General features: G+C 44.8%; 2 protein-coding genes across 3 annotated transcripts in view; both read right to left on the reverse strand.

Moving 5' to 3' along the window:
- The window catches only part of tyw1 (tRNA-yW synthesizing protein 1 homolog (S. cerevisiae)), a 30,964-nt gene extending 18,577 nt beyond the window's left edge, over positions 1-12,387 (reverse strand). The window contains exons 1-13 of one of the 2 annotated variants that reach the window (XM_058080824.1): positions 12,231-12,387; positions 11,695-11,822; positions 11,468-11,602; positions 11,296-11,397; positions 10,651-10,845; positions 10,281-10,550; positions 8,722-8,829; positions 7,321-7,438; positions 6,012-6,064; positions 5,822-5,940; positions 4,288-4,397; positions 3,699-3,876; positions 2,119-2,254 (exon numbers count right to left, since the gene is read on the reverse strand). In XM_058080824.1, the coding sequence (XP_057936807.1) occupies positions 2,119-2,254; positions 3,699-3,876; positions 4,288-4,397; positions 5,822-5,940; positions 6,012-6,064; positions 7,321-7,438; positions 8,722-8,829; positions 10,281-10,550; positions 10,651-10,845; positions 11,296-11,397; positions 11,468-11,602; positions 11,695-11,822; positions 12,231-12,324 (1,746 nt within the window). In that variant the 5' untranslated portion in view covers positions 12,325-12,387. Of the gene's footprint in view, positions 1-2,118; positions 2,255-3,698; positions 3,877-4,287; positions 4,398-5,821; positions 5,941-6,011; positions 6,065-7,320; positions 7,442-8,721; positions 8,830-10,280; positions 10,551-10,650; positions 10,846-11,295; positions 11,398-11,467; positions 11,603-11,694; positions 11,823-12,230 lie in introns of both variants that reach the window. The other variant, XM_058080823.1, reaches the window with a different exon arrangement.
- A 371-nt stretch (positions 12,388-12,758) lies between these two features.
- On the reverse strand, positions 12,759-17,431 carry LOC131135037 (pannexin-1-like). Its single transcript, XM_058080829.1, has 8 exons — positions 17,075-17,431; positions 15,864-16,063; positions 15,660-15,775; positions 15,408-15,595; positions 15,068-15,346; positions 13,965-14,187; positions 13,659-13,887; positions 12,759-13,590 (listed from the first exon to the last, which is right to left on the reverse strand). Exons 2-8 carry the CDS (start codon positions 16,042-16,044, stop codon positions 13,502-13,504), a joined length of 1,305 nt encoding a protein of 434 aa, XP_057936812.1. The 5' UTR covers positions 16,045-16,063; positions 17,075-17,431; the 3' UTR covers positions 12,759-13,501.
- Between the last annotated feature and the right edge of the window lie 564 nt (positions 17,432-17,995).

Below are 17,995 nucleotides of genomic sequence, written 5' to 3' on the forward strand. Positions count from 1 at the left end.
AACTCTATATTTTATCAGTATCACTGCCCTGGCCTTTGACACAGTATCATTTCGGCCTTTTCCCGCATCATTCATGGGCGGTTTCTACGGTACAGGGCCAATTAATACTGTAGTATGTGATAATGTCCCTTATTAACATAAGAATAAACATATCCTGTAAAATGTGGAGTCAATTGAAACCGCTCGGGTTCAGATCAGGGAGGCCGTTGCTCCCAATCACGCCCCTCCAGGTCACAAAGTCATTGCCCACACGGGCGTCTCCCAGTAGAACTCCACGAAGGCAGGGTACCTTGAGCAGCAGTCATTCAGACTGATTGACTAAAAAGATTCTTTTCCAGTCCTTTGAACCACAATTCAAAAGCAAAACTAAATCAACTGGTCTGGACAATAAAATCATTATGAATATTCACAGGCTGAGTTCCTAGATAGATAGATAGATAGATAGATAGATAGATAGATAGATAGACTCCCTTTATTGTCATTGCACAAAAACACAGTAGTGAAATTGCCAACGAAATGTCGTTGCCTGGCTCCCATATAATAACAGACACAAAAGAAGATAAGTGATAATAAATAATAATAATACACTCAGACTCCTGCACCTGTCCACAGGTATTTTGGCCCACTTGAGCTACTGCTGTCTCAGGTTTTATGGATGAATTCTAAAGACTTCAGCACTTTCCACAAATGTTCAAATGGATTTAAATCAGGGCTGGTAGAAGGCCACTTCACAATCATCCAATATCTGGTTCTTAGTCATCCTTAAGTGTTTTTGGCTCATTCTCCTGTTGACGAAACCATGCATTTTGACACTGGGCAACGTATTTGGCTCCAGAATGTCTTGACAGTCTTGGGATGTCACTGTACCCTGCAGATTAGACACCCTGTGTCGGATACAGCACAGCAGAACTGAGAAGATAACCGGGTATCCTCCGTGTTTCAGAGTAGGTATGCTGTTCTTTTCCCGCTATGTTTCAGTTTTGTCTGCAATTTGTAGCTGATGTTGCACTTGCTAGGAGCTTTGTCGCTCATTCATATGCATTTTGACCGGCTTTGGTCAGTTTTGGAAGTCCTTCAGTGACCATCTTCCACAGAAGGATACCAACCATTTTATCCACATTGATTACATTTCTCATCTTCAACGGAAGCCAACTGAACAAACGGCATACAACATCAATCCTCATCAGCGATGTGATGTCAACATCCAAATTAAAAATTAAACTAAGAGGAGTTCATCAAAACACAACAAACTCGTCCAAACTAAAACAGCTGACTTTGTTTTGCTCGATATTCCCCATTTTTCAGGGTTTCATTTGATTTCCATAAGGTGCCACGAGCCAATAAAAAATAGCTGCAGGCCACAAATGGCCCCTGAGACGCAATTTGTACAGCAATGCAATCTGCAGTCTTTGCACCATTATCTGTCAGTGCTCGGGGCTTAAATAACGTTAGGGAGAGGGATGTGTGATGTTGCAGTACAAAGGTGCTGCCACATTGATCAGTCAATCACACAGCGGTGATTAGAGCCTGACAAGCTGGAGCATGACAGACGTGTCAACAATCTGCTCCACATCAAAAAAATCAGAGAGGCCGATCGGAGGTCGCCGCATGGAAGCGCTTATCTAAATGCACCCAAACATTCTGCCTTCCTCACTTTGGCTTTTTAGGAGAGCCTTGCCGAGTATTGATTCACATGAGCGAGGCCGCTGCAGGATGCAGGCTGTGATAATGGACTTTGCCTCTTTTCTCCAGCAACAAAAAGGCCAGTGAAGTCCGACCTTTCTCCAAGTCATCCTGCGGGACACGGATACATTCTCAATAGAAATGTGCACAGCCACATGCTGGCAGAGAGGCTCGGCTGGAGGAAGACAGAGTTTTAGGCGGATCGATAAAAAAGCGGAGTGCATCCAATGGCGATGAAAGTGTTCTGACATTTACCATCTCACACATCCTTTGTACGTCTGCCATTTGAATTTCACCGTGATTAACATGGATCTAATTGCAGACCACCGTGAGCCTCTCTAAACAGTCTAAAAAGATCATTCCCTCCAAACGCCAAAGAAATGAATATTGTCTGTACACATATGACGGTGTCATGCAGCGCTGGTGTGGGCTCACCTTCTCTCCCAAGGCCTTAAGGCTGTCCAGGAAGCGACTCCAGAAGTCCTTGAAGAGCGGCCTGTCAATCTTCTTTAGGCTGTCCTTGGTGCTGGCGTCCACACTCACGTATAACTGGGTGACTGGCACCAGGTTCCTGGAAGGTATGTGTGCAGTTAGCATTTCTTATGCGTGTGTGTGTTTATCTGGAGAGCCTATGTCAGGGGTCTCAAACACACGGCCCCCAGGACACTAGTTTGAGGCCCCCGCCTTGATATGAAAGTTTAATGTTAGTGCCGCCCACGCAAGTTTGATATGGATGTTGTATGGTATCATGTACCCAGAAAAAATTATTACATTTGATTAATGTTCATGTTAAAAGGTTAAATAACTGTTAATAGATATCCTCCCTATCCGTGTGGAAGTGGTAAGTTTTTGGCTATTTAAGTTTAAAAGAAATAACCTGAAGGCTACCGTTTAGGTCGCTCGCTCTCTAGTTTGCGAGTTAGCATGTGTCTCAAGACCCTGCAGTTGCGCAATATGTTGTAAATAAAAAAAGAGTATAAATGTGACTATAGTTGTGTTTTGTCATGTCTACAGGGCTCTAATAATGCTTTGTTCATTTTAATCTGAAAAAAATTATTTGTCTACCCACCAACTATATGTGGTTTCTTAAGTTTTTTTATTATTTGCCGTTTTATTATTATTATTATATTTATTTATTACTGATTGATTGATTTTCTTTATTCTTGATTTTATTTATTTTTCATCTTATTTTGTGCAGAAAAATAAAAATTAAGATATTTGAGAACAGTGGAATGTTTTATCAGAGCTTTTATTGTAGAAAATCGGAACCAAAGCACTGAAAAAGTTTGTATATTTTTCTGTTTTTAATATATGCGTTTGTTTTTTTTTGAAAACCTGATGCGACCCAGCCTTGCCCAGACCCTAGCTCCAAGTGGCCCCCAGGTAAATTGAGTTTGAGACCAATGGCCTATGTCATGTCTGAATGCTTTTCTACAGTCACTGTAGGTGCGTGCCTTTGTTACAGTGCCTGTGGGGAAGCTCTGTGTTAAAGAGGATGCAGAAGTCGCTTGACAGAAAGTTAGAGATTGCCATGCAGCATTCAGGAGACGCGTTGTGCTCACATGCTGCAGATAAAACACTCGCGTCGAGACATCTCACGACACAAAAAGGCCTGAATTAAAGACATGTCTTGCTCAAATGACTCCATGGCTGCACGGCTTTCAGGATCGGGAAGAGAGGATGACAACTAATGTTTCAACTTCGTATAATCATGCAAATATTGTACAACTACAGCCTCAAACCCTGGACGTGCATGGAACTTCGGCCGTTCTGCTGAAAGAGCTAAAACTAAATTTAATTAACTTTGGTATTGTTGCTGCTGTTTGAAAGCTGCAAGCGGTGCAGATAAGAGTGCATTAGAATCTGCTCGTTTGAGGTCAAGCTGCACTTTTAATTGTGAAAACTGAGCCTTCCCGCAAGCAAACAACACTTGGATGTGTCCTAATTCCCAATTCATCGCCGCATGCTGCAAAGTTCATAGGCAGAGCTCGAACAAATGTGGCATTTCCAGCTACCTGATTTCCTCGGGGAATTGAGCGTTGGTGACCAGAAAGCTGGAGATGTGGCGGGAATGGAGGAGGCGGACAAAGTCATTGATTTCAGGGTACATGATTGGCTCCCCCACCAGCGACAGAGCACAGTGCTGTACCGACAGGCCCTCCTCGTAGCGCTCTGCCTTCACTCCGGGAACACCTGGAGGGGAGGGACAAAAGAGCGGCGTCTTGACATGAAGAGTTGAACGTTTGATTAAACGTGAAAAGATTACAGCATCAATCAACGGCAATACTTAATATTTAGTGTGCTACATCTTCATCTGTGTGTGTTTGCTCTGTGGGTTCCCTTGAAATCATACGGCGCCGTATGCATGAGTGCAATCGCACAGAAGAAATATTTAATTCATGCCTGGTATTTGCTACAAAAGTTTGAACATCAAAAACAGCAGCCAGGCAGCTTGTCTACCAGGCTGCCAGCATTACGCTCCTTCCTCCAGCTACGCCGCATCCAGTCTTCATATGCTGCTTGATGACATCAGGAAGGCCACTGAGGAAATGGTGGCCTTGCGTGTTCTTTCTGGCTGCATTTGCATGTGTTTGCATGACTGACCTCTAAACTGTCGGATCATGTTCTGGTGCTTCTCCAGCGCATCCTGCAGGATCTTCTCAGCGGGGTCCATCTTCCAGCGCCACTCGGTGCCCACCGGGTTGGTGTGGTGTCTAAAAAAACATGTTTGGTACAATGGGAGAGGTTAGACAAAAAACAAAACATACAAAATCAGCATCCAAGTAAATCCAATAAATCTGTTCCAGACACCCAAATATATGAACACAAAACACATTTGCTAGAGATTATAGCTTTAAATGCAAAAAACAAAGCAAAATACATACAATTGATACATTAAATGCAAAAATCATCTTGAATCTTCATCTTTTATATTGTAGGCTAGCAAAGACAGTAATGAGTGGAGAGGGGAGGGGACGCGGTTTCCTTCCACATTTATACTTGCTACCTACGATTACGTTCTTGTATTTAATATGGTTACTCACCAAAGTACCAGAATTCTGGCACTTGTAACTTTTTTACAGTCATTAATTTTTTTTTTTTTTTTTAAAGCAGATACCTCTACAATTCAGAACGCTTGAACGCCTCATCAGTGACAGCTACACGGTTGTTCATCATTATATGTTCATTGTTTGAAAAAAAATTAACCATCCACACCCATACCATACACCAGGTGTGGGCAAACTACGGCCCGGGGGCCACATGTGGCCCACCAAGCCTTTGAATCCGGCTCGCAAGTTGCTTTCCAAGTATTTCAACTTTTAACATGCAAGCTGGAAACATGACTTGCAAGTCGGAAGTCTTATTCAGAAAAACTGTAAAATTCAAATTTGGTAGTTTGATGTGGTCGGGTGTTTAAAGTGCTCCTGACAACATATAGCTGATAGTATGACACTTTTACAGATAAAATTAGACAATTAATTCAATGCGGCCTGTTAGAATTCTAAGCATAAAATAGTGTGTGCGTTAAATATGTATTCTGGCCCCCCGGACAATTTTGTTAACTCAATGTGGCACTGAGTTTGCCCAATCCTGCCAAACACCAAAGATGATTAAAGGTCACAAAATGGTGAGGGATTAGCATAACTGGCTTATCTTATTTGGCTACATGACATGGTGACAATAATAGAAACACCTCTTTCTGGATATGCAAAGTTTAAGTCAAAATGATGCAAACCACTTGTTGTAATCAAGTGTGGGTTTTTTTTTCCCCTTAAATGTCAGTGACTGGCCCTGTGATGTCACACACCATTCCATAGTGATTATCAGCGTGGAGGTGGATGGCTGGGCAGCTGTGGCCTCAGACCGCTGACTTCCTGTCACCCTTAATCGCCACTGTAGGACAAAACAGCATATCCGCGGCGACAAGGAGATGCGGCGCTCAGACAGCGACCTTTCAGCGTTCAAAGCGGGGGCTAGGGGTGGGGGCGGTGTAAGTCCCGTCTCTCACCTGAGCTGCAATTAATCAGCATCGAGCGTTGGATATTTGAATTTCCACAGCAGGTGGTTTCTCAATAGTGAATAACTACTGCACATCAATTGATCTGCCACAGAGGCTTTTCTTCTCAGAGTTGCGTACCTCCAGCAGAAGACGCACTTGTTGGCGCAGGCCAGGCTGGGGGTGGTCTCCATGCAGCGGTGAGACTCGATGCCGTAGAAGGTGTGCTTGTAGCAGCCTCCCCGTCCTCGCAACATGGACTAAATGACACGAGCGCCTTCAATGTGAATCGGCGGGTTAAAGGGTTTGGGGTTTGAGTGAAATGCAGTACCTTGGTCCATCGGCAAAGTTTCACCCCCGAGTGACTGCCGATCAGCTTGTAACCTGCACAGGGAGAGAGAGAGAGAGAGAGAGAGAGAGAATGAAAACAGACTTTGCGCCAATGCTCTCCAAGATGAAGTACGTGCATTCAGAACGGGCCCTGAGAAGACTACAAAATGTGTATCATATCCATTACCTGGTGATGTACTCATGGATAATGCATGAGAAGATGAAATATGTCAGAAAATAGGAGCGGGTGTAATAATACATCAGGCAGCTCAATGAAACATGCTATTTGGACCCGTGAGTCATCAGGATGTGAGACTTAATGACTTCCACAGAAGGCGTCCTATAAACAACAAAGCCTGAAAAGCGAGCACATGCTCAGGTATTCATCAAAACGCCAAGTGGGTGAATTATTATTATTATTTTTTTTTGCCACTCAATGTAAACATGCAGGCGGCAGGAAACCGCAATTCTACAAAACCTGTTCACTCTTCACTTTCATAATGGAGATATCAATCTCAGCATCTTTTATGCAAAGGGACGATAGCAATTCTATAAATGTGACGGCAAGAATGTTTATGCACATCTACGGAAAAGTTGAATGCGTCTGGCTGCAATTCAGGAAGCAATCACATTACAGTGAAATATGTCTCACGTGACTGCTCTCCCCTCCGCACTTGTTGAAGTAAAGAAACAGTCGTGTATGATTAAAGCCGGCGCTCTCAGGCTTCCCCCTATTCAAAGCTGCCTATTCAGACCGCATCCGGCGGGTCAACATCGGGTGGACTCTGACAAGTGTCTATTTATAGAGTCTTGCGTAAGCTCTAGCAGCAGGGAGCTGAAAGGCTGCCAGGGGCTGCTCAATGACTTCTCCAGGTGAACGAGCCAAGAAGAGACGGGCTCCAGACGAAGACACCTTCATAAAAGAAACACATATTGATTTATCACTTAATAATGATGCAACACGCGGCCCAGGCAGCCTCTGGTCGAGTTTAACAAATTGCTTTTGATTGATTTACAACTGAAACAACACAAGAGTTTCAGGACTTTTGCAAAGTGAATTTACAACTTTGCTGCCCTTGTGCAAGCAGCGAGGGCACGGAGGCGAGTGCCGCCAAACAGCTGGCATTCCCTTAGGGTGGACTTTTTTTTTTTGTAATGGCAAGCAATGACGCTTCATCTCCATCACAATCATCATCCAGACACACCTGGCAGATGCTCATCTGGAAAAAGCTATTCACTATGACATTAAGGACTCGCTGCAGCAAAGTCACAAACTGGATTCTAATATAACCCCCCCCCCCCCCCCCCACCTTGTTTGGTTAGGGCTTCTCTGAGGGCGGGGGTGATCATCTCGCGTCTCTCCTCTTCCTTTTCAATCTTCCTCACACCATTTTTGGACCGCTTCACCATCCAGTCGTCTTCTCGGCTCTGCTGAAGACACAATGCTATGATTTATTTTTCTGGAACAGTCACTTTTATTGCAAATGTTGATCCAAAAACAAAGAACATCAAGGTCTAACTAGCAGGAGGGTTAGAGGAAGGAGCGGGTGGACAGTGGCGCTTTGAATTGTGGCATTCGTGCGCACCCGTACCCCACCTCCCTCCATTTAGCTGAGTTTTTTTTCCACGCTTACATGTATTTTTGCTCTAATCAGGGTTTTTCTAAATCACTAAAGAGGACCAGGCGCCTTCTTTAAGAGAATTCAGATGAAAAATCAGCTTGATTGCACTGCAGCAGGACCCCCAACGAATCCAACCCCTTTTCAGGCCATCTGCCTTATGGGCACCACACACAGGAGGCAACGGGGAGCTGCGGTTGGCAGGTCTCGTCACCGGCGCGTGGCAGCTGTGGCCGGCTGCATCAGTGAGCGACGAATTCACATCCACAGCCAATTGTCAACACCGGCTGCTTTTCCTCCTCGCAACTACTTTGACATCCTTGTGTTGCTCGGCAGGGTTCGGGGGTCGCGGTTGTTTGCCACCTCCCGTATGTGGCGCCTGTTAGACCTACGTCTGCCACATCAGCTGCAAGCCACAATGGCCCCTGGGCCGCAGTTTGGTCACCCCTGGTGCATAACCCTTCCTGTCCAAATTTTGCACAACCTCCATTTAGCTTGTTTAAGTTTTTTCTTTAATATTTAATTATAATTTCTTCTTCTAGGAATGTGTGTGTATCCAGTAGTGCTGTTTTACTTGTCCTTGTCTTGCTTTTTACATTTTTATTCTGTATGCTGCTCTTTGTGTCCTTTAAATTGCCCCTCAGGGATAAATAAAATGTTTGAATTTGAACAATGATACATGTATTTTCTAACTTGAAATGTGTTGGCCGCCTTGCTAAAATAATTACACATGTAATGCCTACAAATGCATACTGTTTAAAAACAGTGTTCAAAGATTGTTAAATCTGGAATTATGCATCAGGGCCAGTATATCCAATCCCTGGTGTCCCGATGGAGCTCAGTTTCCGAGTCACTCGTCGTGTATGTGGCGTGATGGGGGCATCACAGCTCTTACGCAAGCCACAGCTTGACGCTACCCATGGTCTGGTGTCTATCGGGCCATCTGCCGCCTCGACACGCTCTTCTTTAGCCGACGCTGAGCTCGGGCGAAGGTGCGGCGAGGGGCTTAAAAGGCATGACGCCACACCGCAAATGGTCACGCTGAGTCAGGAAGTGAAGCGGATGCAGTTTCCGGTTTGCCGACACACTGACCTTGGCTCGTTTGACGCCGCTCATCATGCTGCCCAGGTCCTCCACGTCCAGCATGGACGCAGAGGGGGACGAGCCCTCCTCATCACTGCTGGACTCCAGCAGCTCCTCCTGGGAAAAGGTGGGTTTAGACGTGAGATATGAATTACAAAATAAAAGTCTCAATAAGGCCGACTGATGCTTATGATGAGATCAAACACAGTCCTGACAGACTATGATGCTGACCCCTCATATCAAAGCATGTAACACACTGAACCTTTTAAAAGCAAACACATTGAATGCATTCCTAACAATACAATACAAAGAGATGAACCAAGATGACGGATGCAGTTGTCAGCTGCTAAGAGGAAGAAGTCTCAGTCAGAGTCGTCTGCGAGGTGTCCGCTGCTATGACAACTGGTCATCTGCTGTCACTGTGTGTGTGTGTGTGTGTGTGTGTGTATGTGTGTGAAAATGTGTGGTTGCAGTGATGGGTGAGAAGAGCAAAAAGTGCTGTTGGGATGGACGGAGCTGACAGAAATGTCAAATCACACACAAGGCAGGCACTTCTTAACAGCATGGGCGCTACTAAATGGGGAGGTGGGGGAGATCAATCCCAACTACAACCAACAGACTGGAAAAACAGCTTTTATCCAACAGCTGTAATCTTACTTAATCATCTCAAATTGATATTTTGCACTTCACAAGCTCCAGCATGCCTGTGACCCTAGTGAGGATATGCAGTATGGAAAATGGATGGATGGATGGATGGATGGCTCGTCTGTTTACATACAAATGTGCAATACATGGTGATGGGGGTGAGTTTACTTGCCTAACTTGCTACCAAAGACATATTTATACGTTTTTTGCGCAAGAGGCACAAACAGGTGATGATGCAACCCCACAATAGACGTTTGGTGCAGTTTTAAGCCAAAGAGCTCGGCATGTATCTATGCCTTGTAAAAAGGGAAATTTTGATGCGTGTGCAAACAATAGCCAAAGTGGCAATTGTAAATCATTCATGGTGTTATGGTGTTATGGTGTTATGGTGTTATTCGTAAACAAATTGTTATTTTCAATGTAAAACAACCATTTTGGGAGGTTGTTTATGTTGTTGCATCGTTTAGACATTCATTCATTCATTTTCTACCGCTTATCCTTACGAGGGTTGCGGGGGTGCTGGAGTCTATCTCAGCTGTCCCAGCTGGGCGAGAGGCGGTGTACACTCTGGAATGGTCGCCAGCCAATCACAGGGCACATACAGACAAACAACCATTCACACTCACATTCATACCTATGGACAATTTGGAGTCGCCAATGAACCTAGCATGTTTTTGGAATGTGGGAGGAAACCGGAGTACCCAGAGAAAACCCACGCATGCAGGGGGAGAACATGCAAACTCCACACAGAGATGGCCGAGGGTGGACTTGAACTCGGGTCTTCTAGAGTGAGGCCTGCGTGCTCACCACTCATCCGCCGTACAGGCCGTTTAGATATTTTGGTTAAATATAATACATGGCTAAATTCGGGTCAAAGTGAAAGTTGTGCTTTTTTTTGTTCCTGCTTTAAGATCATTCCTTACCTCAGAGCCGTTATTATCCGGATTGGAGTTCTCTTCCTCCGCTTCGTGTTCTTGTGTCTTCAGACAGGAAGTCTTGCTCTTCCCACAGCAGTTCTTTATCTCGTCCTCGCAAAGAGCCTGCAGTCGCTTCATAAACTTGACCTTCCAGGCCAGAAAGTCAGCCTGGACGCTGCCGTTGGCGCTCTTCACCACGTTAGCGTCGCCTTCTCCCCGGGTCATGATGCGAGCGCCGCTAAGCATCCACAGCCACTTGTCCACGTTTTTGCCCACCTGGAGACACAGCGGGAGGTTCATGCCCAATGCTCCTCCTCCATCAGTGCTTGTTCTCCATATCATTCATCACAAATACGTGACAAAGCACAAAACTGACCGTGTTGTAGTGGCCCACGTAGACAGAGTTGCCCAGCCCAAACACTGCGTATCGAAGGCCTTTCAGGTACGTCTTCCCGTATCGGAAATCCATTGACGCTTCCTCCAACCACTTGCAGAACCACTCGGCGTTATCGGTGGGCTGCCCGTCTGTGTACGTGGCCACCAGGAATACACACACCGACTTACTGGTGCACTGAGTGACAAAAAAACAGGAGATCACAGTGAAGGAAGCCACAAGAAGAAAGAAGGAAACAAACAGCAAAACAACCCCCTGCTCAATTAGGTAGCCTTTGTATCAGAGTGCGGCCCATGAAGAGGCTCTTTAATTGGGAATTAAAGCTCCCAGAGGTCAGCCTCGTGACAGCGTTACAGACTCCACCGCCAGTGCCCCCCATGTAGGTTGAGTTTGAGACCCCTGATCTTGAGGGTGTGATGCCAACACAAACATGAAGGACTGTTCCTCTCTGTCATACAACTTGTTTATGATTATGATTCAGAGTCGGTGTCAGATTGAGTGCAGGTTTTTCTGGATCTGCATGCACGCCTTTGCATGCAGACGGTGACAAAGTGGAGTTAAAATGAGGGCTGTAGAAGCCGGTCTCTGTCTCTTAAGCGGTCTTCCTCCATGCATGTGTTATGTTACCTCGTCAGCCAGTTGATCATCTGGATCGTACACCTTCAAGTCGATTTCCTCAGCCGGAAGGCCCAAACTCCTAACATCCTCACATAGATCTTTGGCAAAGCTCTGCAGAGGACAGCGTTTTATTTTGTGTGGCTATTTGGCATCCCAAGCTGTACTGTAGCAGCATTCATACTTTTGCTGTTCCAGTCTGAGAGCCAAAGAAGACTTTGACACCAGACACGTTCCGCTTAGCATATCCTTCGCAATGGTCGTCTTTCTTCACAGCGTTGTGGACACCCAAGAGGCCGACATCGTTTGAGAGGCTTTCCTGAAAACAAGAGATTTTTAAGTCACTTATTTGCAATAATCCCCATGTTACACACATTGCTGCAATCCAGTCACCGGGGAGGGACACGTTACCTTCTTCAGAACCATCTTGAGTAAGAACCAGAGTCCAAAGGCAAGTGCAGCAGCTGTGTACAAGTAGAGCCTGTTGTGCCATATTGCGGTGAAGTAGTTCTCATAGGAACCGTGGGAGGAAAGGGACACTGGAGATACAAATAAATCAAGCCAACACCGGAGGGGTATTTTTAAATCAAATTATGTCTTCGGGTGATCTTTTGAGAGTTAGAATTAGGCTGAAGTTAGCATCCGTTTTGGGTTCTACTTACGGAAAACAAAACCGACCCGCCCATTTCACTAGCTTAGCGATTCTGTCATCTGCAGGTGATGCATGTGAAAACATGCAAAAAACTACCATCAAAAACGAAATAAAGGCACTCTGAAAGGTTAATGTTTTCTTCGACCATTTTAAACTGCATTGGGGTCAAAAAAAGAGTAAAGGTGAGGTCATCCGCTGCAAATAAATGAAAGGTTAAGTCTAACTAGCAACGTTAACTGTGTGTTGCTAACACAACAATAGTTCCGGGCTGAGGCAAACGATTAAATAAACTCACCTTTGGGGTTTGAGGTCGTCGCAACCGCCCCGAAAAGTAGCACGAAGGTGATAAAGGTCTGCATCACTGTAAATGGATTGTTTGAGCACGACATTTAAAGTCTCTGCTGGCGGTTCTTGAGAGGCAGCATGGTGTTTGGCCGAGGTGCACCCTGGGAGATGTAGTTCTTATGACAATGCTATGTCGTCGCCAGAGTGATACGCCGAAGTATACCGCCACCTACCGTGTGGGAACAAGAATTGGGTTGAATTTGCACAGAAAGTCAACGGTTTTACACAAGTTGTCGATCATTTAGAATTTTCAAATACATTTAATATATTACATTGTATATATAATGTATAATTATATAAGTGCAATCTTATTATTCACCGAGCTACCACAGTTCTGTAGCTTAAGATAACTTCTCATTGAAGTACAGACACAAAGTGTTAGACAGAAGCTCAAGGCCAACACATTAAAATATGTTATTCATATAAAATAAAATAATTTGTTAAATTATACTAACACATATATTCATGACAACATTGATCAAAGCACTCAGCAGCAAGTTTATTTTTCAAAGGACTGATGTAAAACCAGTATGTTTCATTGCTAGAAAAGTTGTGACAAAGTACCACTTTAAAAAATTTCCCAGAGCCTCAAAACTTGCACGTGACATCTTCACCAGTATGGTCAATAAAACTTTACATTCATGCTGCCAAGAGAAACGGTAGTAGACACATTGTTAAGAAGCGACTATTAGTTGTATTTGATCAGGACATGTTTCATTTCAGTCTTAAATAAACATTCACGTCATCGAGTCACCCAGCACGTACCATCATTGTGAAGCATCATTTCAACATTACAATGAAAACAAGCTTCCAGTAAGTTCCCAGGGTAGAAATGACATTATCATAATCAGATACTTCTTGAATGTTGCCTTAAAAGGTGTTTAGCAATGTCATAAAGTCAAAAAGAGTGCAAATACATCAAATTTTCTTTGAATGACCATCACTGTGATCATTAATGGCTGTGGATGGTAGAAGTAGTCACATGACCACAGTTTTGTGGTCTAAGTGGAAGGAGGGCAGTGGTATTTCCTAATGTAAACACTACATTGACTTCAAACACACAAACACACACGCAATGTACAGAAACATGCAAATAAGCGGATGACATCACAGGGCTCTGAAGCGTTTCGCTCACTTCCCCATCATCGTCTGCATCGTCAGAACCATTTGCGCACCCGGACGTGCAGTGGACTCCGCTTCCGCTGAGACACCAGCAACCTATCACATGGCTCGCTGCCGCAGAGCCCCGCCCTCGCTGTTTGTTTTGCTGCCCGTCACGTCGCCGTTGCCCGGCAGCAGGGGAGTGAACTCTGTAAACAAATCATTTGAACGTCTGTCTGTAACCTTTCACAGTAAAATGTCCTGATCAGAATCTCACCTTTCATTTCAGTTGCCATTTTACTGTCGGCACCTGTGCTGGGGCTCGTCGAGTTGTTCTCGGACAACCCTTCTGCATCTATGACAAGCTGATCGGGTTTGGCCGTGGCTTCGGGGGCTTTTCTATAATCCACAGAGTCCATCTTGACCAGACAGAGCGTCTGCAGCAGACCCATGGCATCAAAGTCCTCCCCAGAGCATTCTCCTCCTTTCTTCAGCAACTCCAGCACCTACCACCGATAGCAATAACATGATTTATTTATTCTGTCCCGTTGAGCAACGAATGCGGTAGCGTACAATAACACACCTTCATGTACTTGTACGACTTGAGTTCACTGATGTTCTCCTCCAGGAAGAGCACATACAGAGACAGGTCGTCCCACTGGCCGCTCGGGTTGGGCAGGACGCTCACTGTAGGCAGTGATTGGTAGGTTTCCAGGAAGTGTGCGTACCCGTGACAAAGGAGTGGGCGGAGGCTGGCGTAGAAGACCACGGGGATCAGCGCAGCAAAGATGATCAGGTTGACGAGGCTGGGAGGAAAGAGACAAGGGGTGTGTTCCAAATCGTTCACTTCTATAGTATGTACAGTAATCACTCGTTTGTTGTGGTTAATTGGTACCTGACTCACTTAATCGTGATAAGTGAATTTCCGCAAAGTAGGATTCCTCATTGATAAATGTAATATTTTCGTAGTTAGAGCATAGAAAACCTTCTAGATTAAAGCCCTCCAGCCATTAAATAACACCCCAATTCACCTATTCACTCGTATTAACCAATGTAAAGGAGTATAGATTGATGTAGTATTTATTTATGTAGGCATAAAAAGATCAAATAAGCCATTGAGGACATTAGACTTGCTTTGTGTGTGTTGCTGTAAATGTGCTTCAGTGATAGGGGAGACAGGAAGTGACGTCAGGGGTTCAGAGTTGAGTTTTGGCTTGGCGTGACGGCCACAACCCTAGGGATTATTGTGCCTGTTGGGATGTCATTCAAAGCTGCAGTAAAATCCTGTTATTCTGATAATCAAATCTGGTGCTTGTGTGTCTCATCCAACATTACTGACACCTAGTGACCAGTGTAGAATACTACATATCATCACAACATCTTTGAATGCACCTTCTGAATGACTTGTAGTTGTATTTTAGTTAATTATGATGTTTGAAAATGCTTAATTTAGGCAACAAATGTATAAAATGGACTCCAGTCCTAGTGATGGTGCAGCAAAAGGTACAAGCTTTTTCCAACACAACGGCATCTGCTGGATTGCATTGCGATCTGGGAGCTAAGCAGATTGCTTCTGAATCGCAACTATCATTTTTTATGGCAATCTCAAAACACAAAACATACTTTCCGTTGGGCGGCGACAAAATACAACTGACAACCCAACCATAGCAACTACCACTCACATACCTGAGCAGCGTGAAGACTCCCACAGCGATGAGCTTACACTGCACCTTGTCGGGGACGGTGGAGTCGTTAGCGAGCAGGCCCACTCTCAGCGTGCAGCCAAAGTCGTCGGTGAGAGACGCCAGGCGGAGGTAGTAGGCCAGGTAGAGGCAGGCGCACAGCAGCGTGGCTAGCGTCAGGCCGCGGCACAGCAGGTAACGAAGCAGCAGCACCCGCGAGCATCGCTTGGTCATCAGGAACTTCTCCACCAGCGGGTAGTTGAAGCAGCCCTCAGTGGGGTCGCTAACCAAGAGACAACTGTTATGCTACGGGTTCTTGGAGGAGACCAGGAAGACCGCTCTACCTGTCTGCACCCTGCACTCCTGTGGTGGTCATCCGCTTTGCCAGCGTGACGGCGCGATTGTAACAGCGGTCTAACTCCTCCATGATGAAGCCCAGGTCCGACTGCAGGAGCGGCGCTGAAGAAAATCTCCAGAACAAGGCCGGCGTGTACGTCAGCATCGCCACCAGCAGCAGGATGTACGGGAAGAACTGGACAGGAGGCACAGTGAACCTTATTCAGACAATCCAGATAAGAACAGTGGTGTGTGTGTACCTTGTGCAGCCATAGGGGGAGCGTGTGCGTGTGCACGGAGGCCCAGCAGTACGAGTCGACGTACGCCGCCTGTCGCCAGGAGAAGTTGGTGGGAGCAAAGCAGCTGATCTGAGTGCCTGAAATAATCAGACAGAAAAACCACCTGACATACTCATGCTCCTCAAACAATTTCATGTGCGCAGGAGTCCCGTGTGAGATGCTCACCGACAGAGACTTCCTGAGCAAAGGCCAGCGAGATGAGGAGTAGGGGGAGGCCCACAGCCACGCACGTCACCATTTTGTCCACCGCCAGCTCGGTGCGGACACTGCGGTATCGAGCCTGGTTGGGATCCTTCAGCAGAAAGTCGCTGAACACATACTCTGTGGCCGCGTGGGCGATGGCCATGTTGCCGCTTTAAGTTCACCTGCAGAGGCATGGCAAGAGACATCCTAGATGGCCACTTCTTAGACAACCTACACACATATTTAAAGTTGCCAGACATGATACTGGCCTGCAAGACTTGCTTAATTTGGCTCATGACTTGAGGTTTAGCCATCACATGAAGGACAGTGTGTGTGGGATTTTTAGCATCCCACTTCCTTAAATTCTGGAATATGAGGTATCTATTTCATTCTAACATCATTGATTTAATCAATTTTCAGTTATACATCACAACAAAATGATGTATTACACGGGTGCAGCATGAAATATAACAAAAATCAATGAATATATTCCATGTATTTGTACAAAGTATGAGTCGTTCGCGTACATTAAAAAAATGAATGTGCCCATAATGGAACTAAGAAGAGTAGCGCAGTGCTCAGAGCCAGCAGCTGTCACAGAAATGAGCTACACCTCTCAATTGTCATTTATTTGTATCATCTTAATAGTCAACATGCTTCCTGTATTCTAAAACCAGCCACCGGTCGTTCTTCCCCATATAAATGACTTATAAACAGCACAACAGTTCATATACTATAGATATTTAGAGCAGACACGATTGAGCATGTCTCTGGCATGCTGGTCTCCATCACCGCATTGCATCTGCAGCTGTCTGGTTGCGGGTTAAAAATAAAATCCAGTCCAAAACAACCAGGCTTCCCGAACTGTAAACAGACTTCTTTGTTCAGCAAGAGTGGCGCTTTGCAATGTTTACCAAGAGCTCCACATTCACTAACAGCGCTGCACAAGTATATTGAATTATGTCACAGCGTGATGTCACCACTTAAATTGGCAGAGACCAATCACAAAAATACGGGACTGTAATGTTTAATTCTGCAGAGCGTGCAAGTAAGTTGGTTTCACCTCAACTCAATTAACTCTTTACTTTACTTTTTAAAAAAAAGTAAAGATTCGGTGATGATGAATTCTTAAAAAGTAGCCCGATTAGATGATTCTAATGAAAACAAAAGCAGGATAATGAAATATAACTCACCTTGGTTCTTTACACGCCGTTTTCTACCGTGACATGACTGAATTGGCGCAAGCTTGGCGACAAAAAGGATGACTCGATGCGATTTCACTTAAATCATAAGGCAGCAGAGGCATTCAACTGGTGGAACAAAAGACAACTTTTATAAAGAATCCACTTCCCGTCGGGACAAAACCACTTCCGGCATTATTGACGCTGATGCCTCCAAGGAACTCGTGTCGGCTCGGATTTCTCACAATGTTGCCTTCATGTTAGTTGGGGGCAAATCGAAACAGGTTCTCGGCTATATTGTTTTAATCAGAGTAGTTTGGTGTCGTTGGTGTATTGCGCTACAAATTAACTGTTACTTTAACGTCGAAAAAAAGTTAAGATTTGTTTGGGGGCTTTCGTTTAATCAAATCTGTGCTTGGTGAATCGGCCCAGTAGGGGCGCTAAAGTACAGAAGTACAGAAGGTACCATTGTACCTACAACATCAACGAAAAACAAGTAAGCTTAACACCGCTTACAATTTACATCCAATAATACTCTCCCTAGCAAATACTTAGTAGAACCAACTTTTGTTGTTATAAAGCATTGCCTTTAACCCAATCTGCATGCAGCCTCCTATCTTTGCTTCGTTGTGTAAGTTTGCCTAAAGAAAACCAAAACCATGTTTAACTGCTGCTGGTGTTATATCGCGATAAATTCAAGTAGAGTCCAAACAAGTTACTGTCACAAACCAAGACAATTGCCGGAAATATGAAAAGCGGTTTGGGCACTAACATACAAATAACCTCACTGGGACGTAGCGTGGATATTGTGCACACATGTGAGCTTATCAAATACAAATTTACAATATATACAGTAGTACTGGCGTAATAGTGATATTCTAGAAGCTTTATTTTTACGTTCCGGTGTCATGTATAGAGTGAGTGCTTTTATAT

The sequence above is a fragment of the Doryrhamphus excisus genome, chromosome 8 (assembly GCF_030265055.1).
Source record: "Doryrhamphus excisus isolate RoL2022-K1 chromosome 8, RoL_Dexc_1.0, whole genome shotgun sequence".
In the NCBI taxonomy this organism is placed as follows: domain Eukaryota; kingdom Metazoa; phylum Chordata; class Actinopteri; order Syngnathiformes; family Syngnathidae; genus Doryrhamphus; species Doryrhamphus excisus.

What these genes read in the sequence shown, in the direction of transcription:
- LOC131135037 (XM_058080829.1), bottom strand. Translation starts at nt 16,044, where the DNA reads ATGGCCATCGCCCACGCGGCCACAGAGTATGTGTTCAGCGACTTTCTG. An exon ending in TGCTCAGGAAGTCTCTGTCG is followed by an intron (nt 15,776 to 15,863) that starts GTGAGCATCTCA and finishes TGATTATTTCAG; the next exon opens with GCACTCAGATCAGCTGCTTT. An exon ending in AATGGCAACTGAAATGAAAG is followed by an intron (nt 13,591 to 13,658) that starts GTGAGATTCTGA and finishes ATTTGTTTACAG; the next exon opens with AGTTCACTCCCCTGCTGCCG.